Source organism: Boleophthalmus pectinirostris, unplaced genomic scaffold (genome assembly GCF_026225935.1).
Source record: "Boleophthalmus pectinirostris isolate CB_2022bp ecotype Guang Dong unplaced genomic scaffold, ASM2622593v1 HiC_scaffold_22, whole genome shotgun sequence".
In the NCBI taxonomy this organism is placed as follows: domain Eukaryota; kingdom Metazoa; phylum Chordata; class Actinopteri; order Gobiiformes; family Gobiidae; genus Boleophthalmus; species Boleophthalmus pectinirostris.
The window spans coordinates 41,504,355-41,520,147 of NW_026571190.1; the positions used below are offsets into that span (position 1 = coordinate 41,504,355).

General features: G+C 40.7%; 1 protein-coding gene across 1 annotated transcript in view; it reads left to right on the forward strand.

The window, feature by feature from the left end:
- xpo1a (exportin 1 (CRM1 homolog, yeast) a) overlaps positions 1–13,042 on the forward strand; it is a 35,530-nt gene extending 22,488 nt beyond the window's left edge. Inside the window, exons 18-25 of the mRNA XM_020940660.2 lie at positions 33–216; positions 795–901; positions 1,579–1,773; positions 4,752–4,920; positions 7,154–7,288; positions 8,608–8,767; positions 10,576–10,672; positions 12,658–13,042. Of these exons, the coding sequence (XP_020796319.2) occupies positions 33–216; positions 795–901; positions 1,579–1,773; positions 4,752–4,920; positions 7,154–7,288; positions 8,608–8,767; positions 10,576–10,672; positions 12,658–12,804 (1,194 nt within the window). The 3' untranslated portion in view covers positions 12,805–13,042. The remainder of the gene's footprint in view (positions 1–32; positions 217–794; positions 902–1,578; positions 1,774–4,751; positions 4,921–7,153; positions 7,289–8,607; positions 8,768–10,575; positions 10,673–12,657) is intronic.
- The last annotated feature ends 2,751 nt before the right edge of the window (positions 13,043–15,793 follow it).

Here is a 15,793-nt window from a genome sequence, read left to right on the forward strand (position 1 = left end):
AATAAATGGCGGCGTTGTTGTGTTTTTTTCAGAACGTGGACATCCTGAAGGACGCCGAGACGGTGCGACAGCTGGGCTCCATCCTGAAGACGAACGTGCGCGCGTGTAAAGCCGTGGGGCACCCGTTCGTGGTGCAGCTCGGGCGCATTTATCTGGACATGCTGAACGTGTACAAGTGTCTGAGCGAAAACATCTCCTCGGCGGTCAGCTCCAACGGTCAGTGCACGGGGGAAGGGGAATCCGTGTGTTATTCATTCATTAGTTTTTCAAAATAAAAACAAAAAAACTACAATTTTCTTCATTATTTGTCTCCAAAACCAAAATTAGTTTTGGAGGGGAGGGAGGGAGGGAAGGAAGGAAGGTGAGGGAGGTAGGGAGGGAAGGGAGGGAAGGGGAAGGAAGGGAGGGAAGGAAGGAAGGAAGGTGAGGGAGGTAGGGAGGGAGGGAGGGAAGGGAGGGAAGGGGAAGGAAGGAAGGGAAGGAAAGGAAAGAAAATAAAGAAAAATAAAGAAAACAAAGAAAATAAATATAAAACTTCCCAGCTTCCTTAGAGTCCATGTTTTTCACAGTTGACGCGCGTGTCCACGCATAATGTGTCTGTTTGTTGCGTGTGTGTTGTGTGTGCGTGTGTGCGTGTGCGTGTGTGCGTGTGTGCGTGTGTGCGTGTGTGTGTGCGTGCGTGTGTGTGGTACGTGTGGATGTGTCTTTGTGGGATTATGATTTGACCCTGTGGAAAACTGAATTGGAAAAACTGAATTGAAAAAACGTATTTGTCTGTGGTTGTGTTTGTTCAGGGGAGATGGTGACGAAGCAGCCCCTGATCCGCAGCATGAGGACGGTGAAGAAAGAGACGCTGAAGCTCATCTCTGGATGGGTCACTCGCTCCAACGACCCGCAGATGGTCAGGGACTGTTTGGATTACTCCTGCTTTTAGGCCTGTTTTAGTCCTGCTTTTAGGCCTGTTTTAGTCCTGCTTTAGTCCTGCTTTTGTCCTTTTGTGGACCTTTTTAGTCTTGTTTTAGTCCTGCTTTTAGTCTTATTTTAGTCCTGCTTTAGTCCTTTTGTAGACCTTTTTTTAGTCCTGCTTTTAGTCCTGCTTTAGACCTTTTTTTAAAATCCTTTTTTAGTCCTGTTTTAGTCCTGCTTTAATCCTTTTTCAGTCCTTTTTCAGTCTCTCTTAAATCCCATTTTAGTCCTTTTTTAGTCCTGTTTTAGTCCTGCTTTTAGTCCTGCTTTGTTTTTCAGTCCTACTTCAGTCCTGCTTTTAGTCTTATTTTAGTCCTGCTTTAGTCCTTTTGTAGACCTTTTTTTAGTCCTGCTTTTAGTCCTGTTTTAGTCCTGCTTTAGACCTTTTTTTAATCCTTTTTTAGTTCTGATTTTAGTCCTTTTTTTAGTCCTGTTTTAGTCCTGCTTTAATCCTTTTTCAGTCCTTTTTCAGTTTATCTTAAATCCCATTTTTTAGTCCGTTTTAGTCCTGTTTATAGTCGTGTTTTAGTCCTGGTTTTAGTCTTGTTTGAGTCCTGTTTGAGTCCTGTTTGAGCCGGTGTGTGTAGCTGCAGTTTCCGTGTTGTCCTGCAGGTGGCGGAGAACTTCGTGCCCCCTCTGCTGGAGGCCGTGTTGATCGATTATCAGAGGAACGTCCCGGCGGCGCGAGAGCCCGAGGTCCTCAGCACCATAGCAACCATCGTCAACAAACTGGGCGTCCACATCACGCCCGAAATCCCCAAGATCTTTGACGCCGTCTTTGAGTGTACGCTCAACATGATCAACAAGGTCTGAAGTACTACTACTACTACTACTACTACTACTACTACTACACGCTCAACATGATCAACAAGGTCTGAAGTACTACTACTACTACTACTACTACTACTACTACTACTACTACTACTACTACTACTACTACTACTACTACTACTACTACTACTAACTACTACTACACGCTCAACATGATCAACAAGGTCTGAAGTACTACTACTACTACTACTACTACTACTACTACTACTACTACTACTACTACTACTACACGCTCAACATGATCAACAAGGTCTGAAGACTACTACTACTACTACTACTACTACTACTACTACTATTAATACAACTACTACTACACGCTCAACATGATCAACAAGGTCTGAAGTACTACTACTACTACTACTACTACTACTACTACTACTACTACTACTACTACTAACTACTACTACTACACGCTCAACATGATCAACAAGGTCTGAAGTACTACTACTACTACTACTACTACTACTACTACTACTACTACTACTACTACAACTACTACTACACGCTCAACATGATCAACAAGGTCTGAAGTACTACTACTACTACTACTACTACTACTACTACTACTACTACAACATGATCAACTGCACCTGAAATACACAGAACAAGAAGTACTACTACTACTACTACTACTACTACTACTACTACTACTACTACTACTATTAATACAACTACTACTACACGCTCAACATGATCAACAAGGTCTGAAGTACTACTACTACTACTACTACTACTACTACTACTACTACTACTACTACTACTACTACTACTACTATGATCAACAACTACTACTACTACACGCTCAACATGATCAACAAGGTCTGAAGTACTACTACTACTACTACTACTACTACTACTACTACTACTACTACTACTACTACTACTACTACTACTACTACTACTACTACTACTACTACTACTACACGCTCAACATGATCAACAAGGTCTGAAGTACTACTACTACTACTACTACTACTACTACTACTACTACTACTACTACTACTACTACTACTACTACTACACGCTCAACATGATCAACAAGGTCTGAAGTACTACTACTACTACTACTACTACTACTACTACTACTACTACTACTACTACTACTACTACTACTACTACTACTACTACTACTACTACTACTACTACTACTACTACACGCTCAACATGATCAACAAGGTCTGAAGACTACTACTACTACTACTACTACTACTACTACTACTACTACTACTACACGCTCAACATGATCAACAAGGTCTGAAGTACTACTACTACTACTACTACTACTACTACTACTACTACTACTACTACTACTACTACTACTACTACTACTACTACTACTACTACTACTACTACTACTACTACTACACGCTCAACATGATCAACAAGGTCTGAAGTACTACTACTACTACTACTACTACTACTACTACTACTACTACTACTACTACTACACGCTCAACATGATCAACAAGGTCTGAAGTACTACTACTACTACTACTACTACTACTACTACTACTACTACTACTACTCAACATGATCAACAACGTACTACTACTACTACTACACTCAACATGATCAACAAGGTCTGAAGACTACTACTACTACTACTACTACTACTACTACTACTACTACTACTACTACTACTACTACTACTACTACTACTACTACTACTACTACTACTACTACTACTACTACTACTACTACTACTACTACTACTACTACTACTACTACTACTACTACTACTACTACTACTACTACTACTACTACTACTACTACTACTACTACTACTACTACTACTACTACTACTACTACTACTACTACTACTACTACTACTACTACTACTACTACTACTACTACTACTACTACTACTACTACTACTACTACTACTACTACTACTACTACTACTACTACTACTACTACTACTACTACTACTACTACTACTACTACTACTACTACTACTACTACTACTACTACTACTACTACTACTACTACTACTACACGCTCAACATGATCAACAAGGTCTGAAGACTACTACTACTACTACTACTACTACTACTACTACTACTACTATTAATACAACTACTACTACACGCTCAACATGATCAACAAGGTCTGAAGTACTACTACTACTACTACTACTACTACTACTACTACTACTACTACTACTACTACTACTACTACTACTACTACACGCTCAACATGATCAACAAGGTCTGAAGTACTACTACTACTACTACTACTACTACTACTACTACTACTACTACTACTACTACTACTACTACTACTACTACTACTACTACACGCTCAACATGATCAACAAGGTCTGAAGTACTACTACTACTACTACTACTACTACTACTACTACTACTACTACTACTACTACTACTACTACTACTACACGCTCAACATGATCAACAAGGTCTGAAGTACTACTACTACTACTACTACTACTACTACTACTACTACTACTACTACTACTACTACTACTACTACTACTACTACTACTACTACTACTACTACTACTACTACACGCTCAACATGATCAACAAGGTCTGAAGTACTACTACTACTACTACTACTACTACTACTACTACTACTACTACTACTACTACTACTATTAATACAACTACTACTACACGCTCAACATGATCAACAAGGTCTGAAGTACTACTACTACTACTACTATTGCTACTATTATTACTAAATAAGTTTTATACATCGATTTTACATTTTTCTGTGCATCACTTTTGGAAACAGTATTTATTTATGAAAAGTGCTGTAGAGATAAAGTGGGTCAGATTGGATAAATAAAAACAAAACAAACTTGTGAACGATCCAAATGAGGAAAGAAAAAGTCTTCATGACATGTTTTGGTCTCAGTCGTAGTTCGACATATCGGTTCCTTTTTACACCTCGTTAAATTTATCGTGGTTTTGTGTTTTGTGTTTTGTGTTCAGGACTTCGAGGAGTTCCCGGAGCACAGGACTCACTTCTTCTACCTGCTGCTGTCGGCCACAGGGATGTGCTTCCCGGCGTTCCTCTCCATCGCTCCGGCTCAGTTCAAACTCATCCTGGACTCCATCATCTGGGCCTTTAAACACACCATGAGGAACGTCGCCGACACTGGTACCACCGTGTTTAAAACACAGCTCCTTCTCTGGGGGAGGGTCCGTCACCTGCTCGTCTTCATGGAGATGTTTTTGCTTTGTCCAGAATGTCCCACAGTATTTTATTTATCTTATTTATTTAGCACATATAATATGACAATAAAAAGAAACACACTAGATAAAAAGTCAGCGCCGGAAGAGGCAAAAAACCCAATAGGGTGAAATATTAAAGCCTTCACCTTTATGAATACAATAATAAAATATATATATAGAGAGAGAGACTAGATTCAGATTCAGAAAACTTTATTGATCCCCTAAGGCAATTCATTAGCAACATCTCAGAGCAAACACAAACAGAAACAAACACAAAGTGAGTCAGTCCATCGCCGTCCACCAGTGGAACTCAAAATAAAGTACAAATTACAGTGTAAAACTTTCATGAAACTGTACCCTTAGAATTTAACAATTCAATAGCACAGGGCACAAAAGAATTGGAGAACCGGTTGGTTTTCCGTCTCGGAGCATAAAACCGACGCCCTGAAGGCATCAGGATAAAATCAGGAGCCAGAGGATGGAGACACTTGGCTTTGCTCAGCCCCTGCTCCTCCCACAGAGTGTGCAGGTCTCAGTTTAACCCCTGTGATTTTCGAGCAAGTTTTAGCAATATTTTGAAGTTTGTTTTTATCCTTCACAGACAAGGATTCAAACCAGCAAATAAAAGAAAAAGTAAGAAGATTTCCGATAAAAGAGCAATAAAAATGATTAACAATCATTTTGTTCACATTAAAAGAGTTCAGTTTCCTCAATAAATATAATCTTTGCTGCCCTCGTTTGACGACACTTTCAGTCTTTAGGTCAAATAACACTAACCAGACGTGAAAACTGCTCCAGAATTTACAGCCTCTGTATCGAAGCAAAACTGAGCTCTTGATGTGACGAGTTTGTATCTATGAGTCTCTGCATCGTTTATAAAATGTGGAATGTTTGGGGATCGTTGTTGAATTATAAAGATTTTGATACATAAAAATACAGATTTGATCAATATTAATCCCATAAATATTAAGAATGTGAAGTTTGGTGAATAAATGAGCAGACGATGTTAGTACCAGTTAGTATCAGTACAGATTAAACTTCTGTTTCAAAAGAGTCAAATACAGGGTGTCCCAAAAACTTTGACATCGTTTCACAGGCCGATAATTTTACCAATTCTTGTTGAAATCACCTCAAATTTTCACAGAAAATACAGAAACACATCAAGATTTTATATGTATTATATTTATGTGCAGTGTTGGGAAGTTTACTTTTAAAATGTAATCCCCTACAGATTACAGATTACAGATTACCCACGCCAAAATGTAGTTTGTAACAGAATCCATTAAATTACTTAAAGTGAGTAATGTAATCTGAATACTTTGGATTACTTGGTTTGTTGTAGAGAAACAAAGACGAGGAAATCTTCACGTAAGTTTTGTCTGATAAAAGAAAATAAAAAGTCCAGACTTTACTGAACCAAATTAAAAATATTATTGATAGAAAACGAAGAAACATGTTCACACAGCAGGATTTAGTCCTGTTAAATCCTGTTTTAGTCCTGGTTTAGACCTGGTTTAGACCTGGTTTAGGCTTGGTTTAGACCTGGTTTAGTCTTGGTTTAGACCTGGTTTAGACCTGGTTTAGTCTTGGTTTAGACCTGGTTTAGTCTTGGTTTAGTCTTGGTTTAGAACTGGTTTAGACCTATTTTAGACCTATTTTAGACCTGGTCTTAGTCCTGCTTTTGACCTGGTTTAGTCCTGGTTTAGACCTGGTTTGGAATTACTGAGAAAAAAGAAAAAAAAAAGGGATATAGCCCAAAATGTGAAAACGGGGAAATACCACTTTGTAATCCATTTATTTCAACAAAGTAACTGTAATCCAGTTACCACTCACTGAATACAGTTACTCATAATCTGTACTCTGATTACATAACTCCGGTACATGTAATCTGTTACTCCCCAACGCTGTTTATATGTATGATACGTCACTGTTCTGTCTGGAATGTTCCACAGTGGGACTTTAACCAGCTCGACTTTACATTTATTCAGTTACAGGTGGTTTTCGAGATCAAATCCCTAGAAAAAACAGACGTTCCGGTCGCTTCTCCACAATAACATCTCCATCTGACGTTTCTTTCGCTGGAAAAGTTACACAGTGCAGCTTTTTAAATGTTTTTGTCGTTTGTCGGTTTGATTGACAGCCGGTTGTGTCTCCCGCAGGGCTGCAGATCCTCTACTCTCTGCTGCAGAACGTCTCGGCCGAGGAGACGGCGGCTCAGAGTTTCTATCAGACCTACTTCTGCGACATCCTGCAGCACATCTTCTCCGTCGTCACGGATACGTCCCACACCGCAGGTAACGTCCGGCTGGAGAACGATTTGTTTCACCTCGGGACCTGCCCCCCGACAATATAGACCCTATTTTTTAGACTATAACGCTCATTTTTTTTTTTTTTTTTTTTTCACTCCGGTGTGACTTAAATATTACAATCTTTCATTTCACGTGTTCGTTATTTTCACACTGACAGCCACAAGACGGCGCTCTAGGCTTGAGTACGAGTATCTGCTGCTCAGGGATTTCAAACCTTTTGTGTCCGGTGAACTCTTTTACGAAACTAAAATGTGGTTGGAAAAAAGAGTCGATATAAAGGTTCGTTCACACCAAGTGTCAAAGCGTCCAGTTTCTATGTGAAGTTGATGTGGACTATGTGCGACTAGAGCGTCCTGTGATTTTGCGGCGCGTCTTGAGCGTTTGGCGTCGACGCTCTAGACGCGTGTCCGAGGCGTCAGCGTGAAGAAGTTGAAAATGCTAAACTTTTCACGTCAGACTCGCCGCGTCGACCAATCAGGGACGAGTATCCAGAGACGCAGCGACGTTATTATCAGGAAGAAAAACCCCAGAACCAGAACCACAAACATGAACGGAGAATAAATATATACACCACAATCACCGAGGACTAGACCGGGACTAGACCGGGACTAGACCGGGACTAGACCGGGACTAGACCGGGACTAGACCGGGACTAGACCAGGACTGATCCAGTGTCATTAGTGGAGTATAAATATAAACACGTCCCAGTCGTCGAGTCGATTTCCTCCGCTGATGTTTTATGTCATAAAAACACTAAAGTCTCAGTCTGGTCTGACATTGTTTCGGGAAAAGATCTGGACCGGGCTCTTGTTTCCAGGGCAACGGACACGCGTCAAGTATTTTTGTTCCGTTCGTCCGCGGCGTCAAAGACACGAGCGTCAGGGGCGTCTGAACTCAGAGAGAAAGAGAAAAAGTTTTTTTTTTAAAGAGATGTGTTTTCGTGTGACGCCACAGTCTCTGTCCGCGATGTTCCAGAAACTACCCTCAGACTTCCAAGCCAAGGCCGACAGTCTGAAGTGTTGAAATGTCTGTTCTTGGTCGCTGATTTGATCAAAATTTCCCACAAAAAATGCAACTTATATATGTTTTATTTTCTTTATTACGGATTTTTTGGCTGGTGCGGAAAACACAGTATTAAGCAAAGTCGTAAACTCTCTGTATTTATGGACGAAACAAGACAAGAACCTTTTCATTCCTCATGTCTCCAGAAAACCGTGTAATATGTGAACATTTATCTGCTGCGTACATTTCTTCCACTGACTCCTGTTTTGTGTTTTGTGTGTTTTGTGTTGTTTCGTGTGCAGGTTTGACGATGCACGCCACCATCTTGGCGTACATGTTTAACCTGGTGGAGGAGGGTAAAGTGAGCGTCTCCCTCAGCGCCGCGAGTCCGGCCAATAACCAGGCCCACGTGCAGGAGTACACGGCCAACCTGCTGAAGAACGCCTTCCCACACCTGCAGGAGTCAGTACAACCTTTACTTTCCTCTATCAACCCCAAACCTCACCAGTGATGGGGAGTAACAGATTACATGTACCAGAGTTATGTAATCAGATACAAATGATGAGTAACTGTATTCAGTTACAGTTACTGTTTCAGTGAGTGGTAATTGGATTACAGTTACTTTGTTGAAATAAATGGATTACACAGAGTAGGGACGGGCATTCGATGAAATTTTCTTAATCGATCGTCGGAAGAATTAACGAACGATTATCGATGAATCATTAAGGTTTTTATATTAAAATGATCATCATTATTATTACTATCTGCACTAATCTGCATAAATAAATTCAACTTTACGACATATAAACATAACGACTCTAGAGCCACATCAGCTGTTTGACATTATAATGTGTTTAATTCAGTTTTGTTCAAATCTCACAGAAACAAAACTTAAAACCACATCACTAATTTACATAAACTAAGTGAAGATAAAACTCCAGCTCTTGTGTCGCTGATGTGGTTCAACTTGTGTTGGATTAAAAGACATGACTCAGGTGAATACAGGTCAGTGTGACCAGATTTGTGTTTGTCAAAACCAGGACAGCGTACGGGGGGAGGGGGGCGGGGCCTCGTCATCCACATTGAGCGACTCTCACCTGGAAAAACTTTTTCCCACTGGACACAGAAACACATGTGCTGCTTTATCCACTGTGCACATGGACTCACACTTGTCCCAACGCAACGGAAAGTGTGGAATTTCTTCTACAAATCCTGGTTAAATCCACATTTGTGCTTCGGTTCGTTACAGACTGACCCACTGTTTGTGTCTCGCTCCTTCTGATGCAGAGACACATGTACACACCTGTTTGGTCACGACACACAAACATACATTCAGTTTGTCCATTAAAATGAACATAATCGATGAAATTCTTAATGATCAATTATCGATTAATCGATTAATGATGCCCATCCCTAACACAGAGATATTTTCCTGTTGTCACATTTTAGACTATATTCCCCCTTTTTTTTTTTTTTTTTTTTTTTTTTGGTAATTCCACTCATTGCCGGAAACTAAACCAGGTCTAAACTAGATCTAAACCAGATCTAAACCAGGTCTAAACTAGATCTAAACTAGATCTAAACTAGATCTAAACCGGGTCTAAAACTAGGACTAAACCAAGACAAAACTAGGACTAAAACCAGCACTAAAATTAGGACTAAAGTAGATCTAAACCAGGTCTAAAGTAGATCTAAACCAGGTCTAAAGTAGATCTAAACCAGGTCTAAAGTAGATCTAAACCAGGTCTAAAGTAGATCTAAACCAGGTCTAAAGTAGATCTAAACCAGGTCTAAACTAGATCTAAACCGGGTGTAAAACTAGGACTAAAACCAGCACTAAAATCGGGACTAAAGTAGATCTAAATGAGGACTTAGACCAGGACTAAACTAGATCTAAACTAGATCTAAACCAGGTCTAAACCAGGGCTTTGGGCTTTTTTATTTTCTTTTATCAGACAAAACTTCTTATGTGAAGATTCCCTCGTCTTTGCTTCTCTACAGCAAATCAAGTAATCCAAAGTAATCAGATTACATTACTCACTTTAAGTAATTTAATGGATTACAGTACAAACTACATTTTGGGGTATGTAATCTGTAATCTGTAGGGGATTACATTTTAAAAGTAAACTTCCCAACACTGATCCTTATACAACATCTATGATTTTCATGCATTAATAAAACATTTTACTGCATCATAATAATAAAAAAAAAAATCAACATTTATTCTCCCTCATCGCTGTTTTGTTAAAAGTTGATTTGATTGTTTGCAGCGCTCAGGTGAAAGTGTTTGTGACCGGCCTCTTCAGTCTGAACCAGGACATTCCCGCCTTCAAGGAGCACCTCAGGGACTTCCTCGTTCAGATCAAGGTGAGTCAGATGCCCTCCCATCCTTATTTATCCCTACTCAAAATAGATTCTTGTGAGTTTGAAGTCGTGTTGTTAGGATGTTGTTTCCTCCTCATAAACAGAGCTGGAGTTGTGTTTTGTTTCATTCATATGTTTGAGTAATTCTTTATTATTAGTCTGTTTACATCTCCGAAGCTCAAAACGTTCTGCTCCACCTTCTGATGTGTGATTTTTGGCCCTTTTTGAGCCGATTTTTCACTCCTGTTTTTGGGATCGGTCCGAGTTTAGCTTAATCGTGTTTAGTAAACATGGGAGAACAGATAAACGCCTCACGACCTGCTCCTGATCGAGAACCGAAGGTCGCAAGAAACTCAAAGCTGTTTGACTCCAGTCTCCTCTCGTGAGGGTTTCACACTGATGAAGTCGTTGGTTCAGTGTGAGAACATGAGTCATGAGCTGTGAACTTTTAAACCCTGTGATTTAGTGGCACAGTTTGAGCTGGACATATGGAGTACGAAAGTTTTCAGAAATATTCATGTGTGTAGGATAAAAATCTGTGTATTTGTCTGTGGTTGAGCATAAAATAAACATTTGTAAACTCTGGAATGAGTCCAGTCGTACATAAAATGTGTTGTTTGTATTTTATCCATCAGAAAATGAACTAATGAAAAGTTCAAGAATTACAATCACAAAATGAATATTTACAATTACACTTTTTTCAGTACGAACTGAATGAATTCACAGACGCGACTCGACTGACAAAAAAACAACATCACTTCACAGGGCATTTTTACTGAGCAGAAGAAACATCGATTGAGATGCCGGACTTTTACACCACAAACGGACTGAACCAGGACTGAACAGGACTGAACCAGGACTGAACCAGGACTGAACCAGGACTGAACCAGGACTGAACCAGGACTGAACCAGGACTGAACCAGGACTGAACCAGGACTGAACCAAGATTGAACCAGGACTGAACCAAGATTGAACCAGGACTGAACCAAGATTGAACCAGGACTGAACCAAGATTGAACCAGGACTGAACCAAGATTGAACCAGGACTGAACCAGGACTGAACCAGGACTGAACCAGGACTGAACCAGGACTGAACCAGGACTGAACCAGGACTGAACCAAGATTGAACCAGGACTGAACCAAGATTGAACCAGGACTGAACCAAGATTGAACCAGGACTGAATGTGGGGACGGGCCAGGAGGTGTGCCCGTGTAGACCGTTGGGTGACCGCAGGCGAAAGGACCGGTGCAGAACTTTGCGCCCCACCGGGCTAAACGCAACCACCGCCCAATCGTGCTTTGCAGACACCTTGATCCACGAGCTCAGGGTTTTCTCTCTTGTTTAGTCCTGGTTCAGTCCATATGTGGTGTAAAAGTCCGGCATCTCAATCGATGTTTCTTCTGATCAATAAAAAATTCCTGTGAAGTGATGTTGTATTTCTGTCAGTCGAGTCATGTCTGTGAATTCATATTTATACTGATGAAAGCGTAATTGTAAATTTTAATTTTGTGATTATATAATTCTTGAAGTCGTAACTTTTCAATTCATACTCTGATGGATAAAATACACACAACACATTTTACGTACGACTGGACTCATTCCAGAGTTTACAAATATTTATTTTACGCTCAACTACAGACAAATATGCACAAATTTATATCCTATGCACATGAATATTTCTGAAAACTTTTTACTCCATAAATACACAAAAACATGACACAAAACTGAACACAGCGACTGGACAAACCTGAAGTGATGTGCAGGAGTTTCATTAACGCTGATTGTGTCGTGATTGTGTCTGAGGGGGGAGTGACTTAGCACAGGGAGCAAAGGGAGAGACATTGTTTTTTATAAATACAGCATTTTCAAAACAATAAAAGCAAACAAGGTGATCAAAATAAGTTACGTGTTCACGGTTAATATCCCCTAGAATTTTTTATTTATTTATTTTTTTTTACTTATTCCAATCTGTGTTTTTATTTCCCAGGAATTTGCCGGCGAGGACACCACAGACCTGTTCCTGGAGGAGCGAGAGGGCGCCTTACGTCAGGCCCAGGAAGAAAAACACAAAATCCAACTCTCTGTACCGGGAATCCTGAACCCCCACGAACTCCCGGAGGAAATGTGCGACTAAAAACGTCGACGATTCCCAAAACGAAACGAAGCGACGGAAAAACACGGAGCGACGTCTGATTTCGGACCAAGGCCAAGGAACCGAAGAGGGAGACTTTTGCGTGAAAGAGCGGAGTGTTCAGGACGGTCGACCAAACGTTTGTGAATATGTAAATGACCACGTGTCCCTTTGCCCGTCGAAACAAATAAGCCAAGTTTTGTTTTTGATATATTTTATACTAAAAAATTTCTGTGTCAAATGTTTCTTTTCTCTTGTTTTCTTGTATTGAATCTGTTGGGGCTGGACTGGACCGTTGTTGGACTTTGTGGGTTTGACTTCAGGCTCCACCGACTCTGGCTCCAGTTCACTTCCTATAGAGGCTTCGCACTGACACGTGTTCCCATGGCAACGGTACCTACGCCGCCATGACACCGGGCACGCTATGTCATTGACTTGAGAAACATGAGCAGGTTTTGTTGTTTATTTGGTTGTTCTAGACCAGGCAGGTCCAAACTACGGCCCGTGGGCCAAATGCGGCCCTCAGACAAATTATTCTTGGTCCTCAGGCTTCCAGGTGAATTGGCCCAAATCACCTTACACCATTTAAAAATTAACTTCTTAGTGCAAGTTTTTAGAAAATCTACCTCGATAAAGTGAAGATTTAATATTTAGTGTTTGGTTTTAAGGATCTCTGAGCCGTCAGTGTTTATTCATGCTATTCGTGTTAAACATGCACATATTTCAATTATTCGCAGTGATACGAACGGAGAGAAAATAGTCCCAAGCGATTATGAGGTCTGACTTTTTGGAGGACGATGGTTTTGTATCACTCTTTTGAACACATGTTGTTTTGAGAAGAAAAACACTTTATTTTAATGTCCCCAGCACAACTTGCCGGACTTCTTTCGTCAGCACCGAAAACGGCCAGTATCTGGGCTCGCCGGACGCCGTCGGGGGTGAGTCGGTGTTGATGCGCGACACTTCTCACGGGGACGACACACAGATTCATGTCAAAAAACCCGAACTATCCCTTTAAGCACTAGTCTGCGGCCCTCGATCAATCCTCTGCTTTGTACGTGGCCCTTGATGAAAAAAGTTTGGACACCCCTGTTCTAGACGCTCTGAAAAGGGATAAAACGATTCTTTTCTTCACTGTTCCTCTGGAAATGACTCATCAGGATCAAACAAGGGAATTATCAAAAAAAAAAAAAACGGGAATTATGTCTAGAGAACATAAACCACGAAGAGATTTCCTATTGTACCATCAACACTCACGTCACTTTCATCAAGGTGTTTGTTATTTAAATAGTTTCATAGTTTATTTAATGAGAGAAGCACATTTACTGAACTAAAATGTCATTAATTTATCCAGGAAAACCTGCACTAGTTTACGATTCAAGAACCCACACTGGCTCCTGCGATCAACACGACGCACGAGTCGAAGAGTCTGTGAGACGAACCTCGAAAGAATCGACCATGAAAAGATCCTCACGAACGTTAGAAAGATCCACTCACAAAAAGAGATTAATTCTAGAAGACAAAGTTGTGGATAAACAAGACAAAGAAAACATGGTCCTACGACGAGTGACATGTTTATGTGCTGGAACATACAGTTTCTACTGCAAATGTTTCTTTTTACATTTTAGTTCAGTAAATGTGCTTCTCTCATTAAATAAACTATGAAACAATTTAAATAACAAACACCTTGTTGAAAGTGACGTGAGTGTGTCTTGATGGTACCATTGGAAATCTCTTCGTGGTTTATGTTTCTAGACATAATTCCCGTTTTTTTTCCTGATAATTCCCTTGTTTGATCCTGATGAGTCATTTCCAGAGGAACAGTGAAGAATTGAATCGTTTTATCCCGTTCAGAGCGTCTAGAACAACCAAATACACAACAAAACCTGCCCATGTTTCTCCGATGCTGCTTAAGTCAATGACATAGTGTGTCCGGTGTCATGGCGGCGTAGTTACTGTTACTATAGACGAGTTTCATTGTTGACAAAAGCGTGCGTTGCATGCTGGGAATTATTTTGGTCGGCGGCAAGAAACACTAATTCAACATGTCGGACGGAGCGAGAAAACACGTAAAGGGTATTGATCCCGGTTATTTATCCACTCTAACGGCAGAGGACCCAAGACCATTTGACCAGAAATTGGTCATAAACATCGACGGACGACAAATCAACCTTTTCAACCCCGACAGAGTCTGGACCAAACCAAATTTCTGGTCTGAATCTCCAACTCCCTGGACAAATATTCACTTGGGCGACATCCACAATGACTTGGTGGAAACTCCTGGGCCATTCACAGCAGAAAAGATGAAAACCTCCAAGAGTCTGGATGTGTTGTTGAACTTGTTGAGTCCACGGTTTGTTAGGATCTTCTACGTTTGCTCTGCGGATGTTTGAAAGTCGTTTAATTCACCGTTAGTGGTTCTTTTCACTCAGAATATGAAAAAGACATTTTCCTTCTTCCGTGCTTCTATTTGTGTGTCCGATAATGCAGCAGGAATTTACCATTATCAGGGAGAAATACACGAGGTTACGCACTGTGTTTGACGCTACCGTGTTTCTGCCTTCGACCAAAATATTTCCCAGCAGCAACGCGGACTTTTAATAACAATGACGTCAGCTGAAACTCGCCTATAGGGGTCACGTGACGGTGCAAAGCCTCTATAGAAAAAAAACGTCGCTTCTCTCTGTACCTGCTGCTGCGAGCGTCGTCATTTTTGGTCTTAAAATGTTCGGATTAACTCGTGATCCCGCTGTTTTTATTTCGTTTATTTTTTTGTCCGTGTATCAATTCCTGGCTCCAAATTCCAACCTCAGTGAGCTTCATTTGACTAGAGCCCGTGGCGGCGTGTTTTTCGGGTCGGTCCCGTCCAGCCCCGGCTTCGATACTGAAGGTTTTTTTTTTTGTCTCTTCCTCCCACTTGTTAATATGTAAAATAAAATAATGCACAGTTTAGCGGCAGGTTGAATGTAAAACCTCCAGGGGTCGCGGCTCG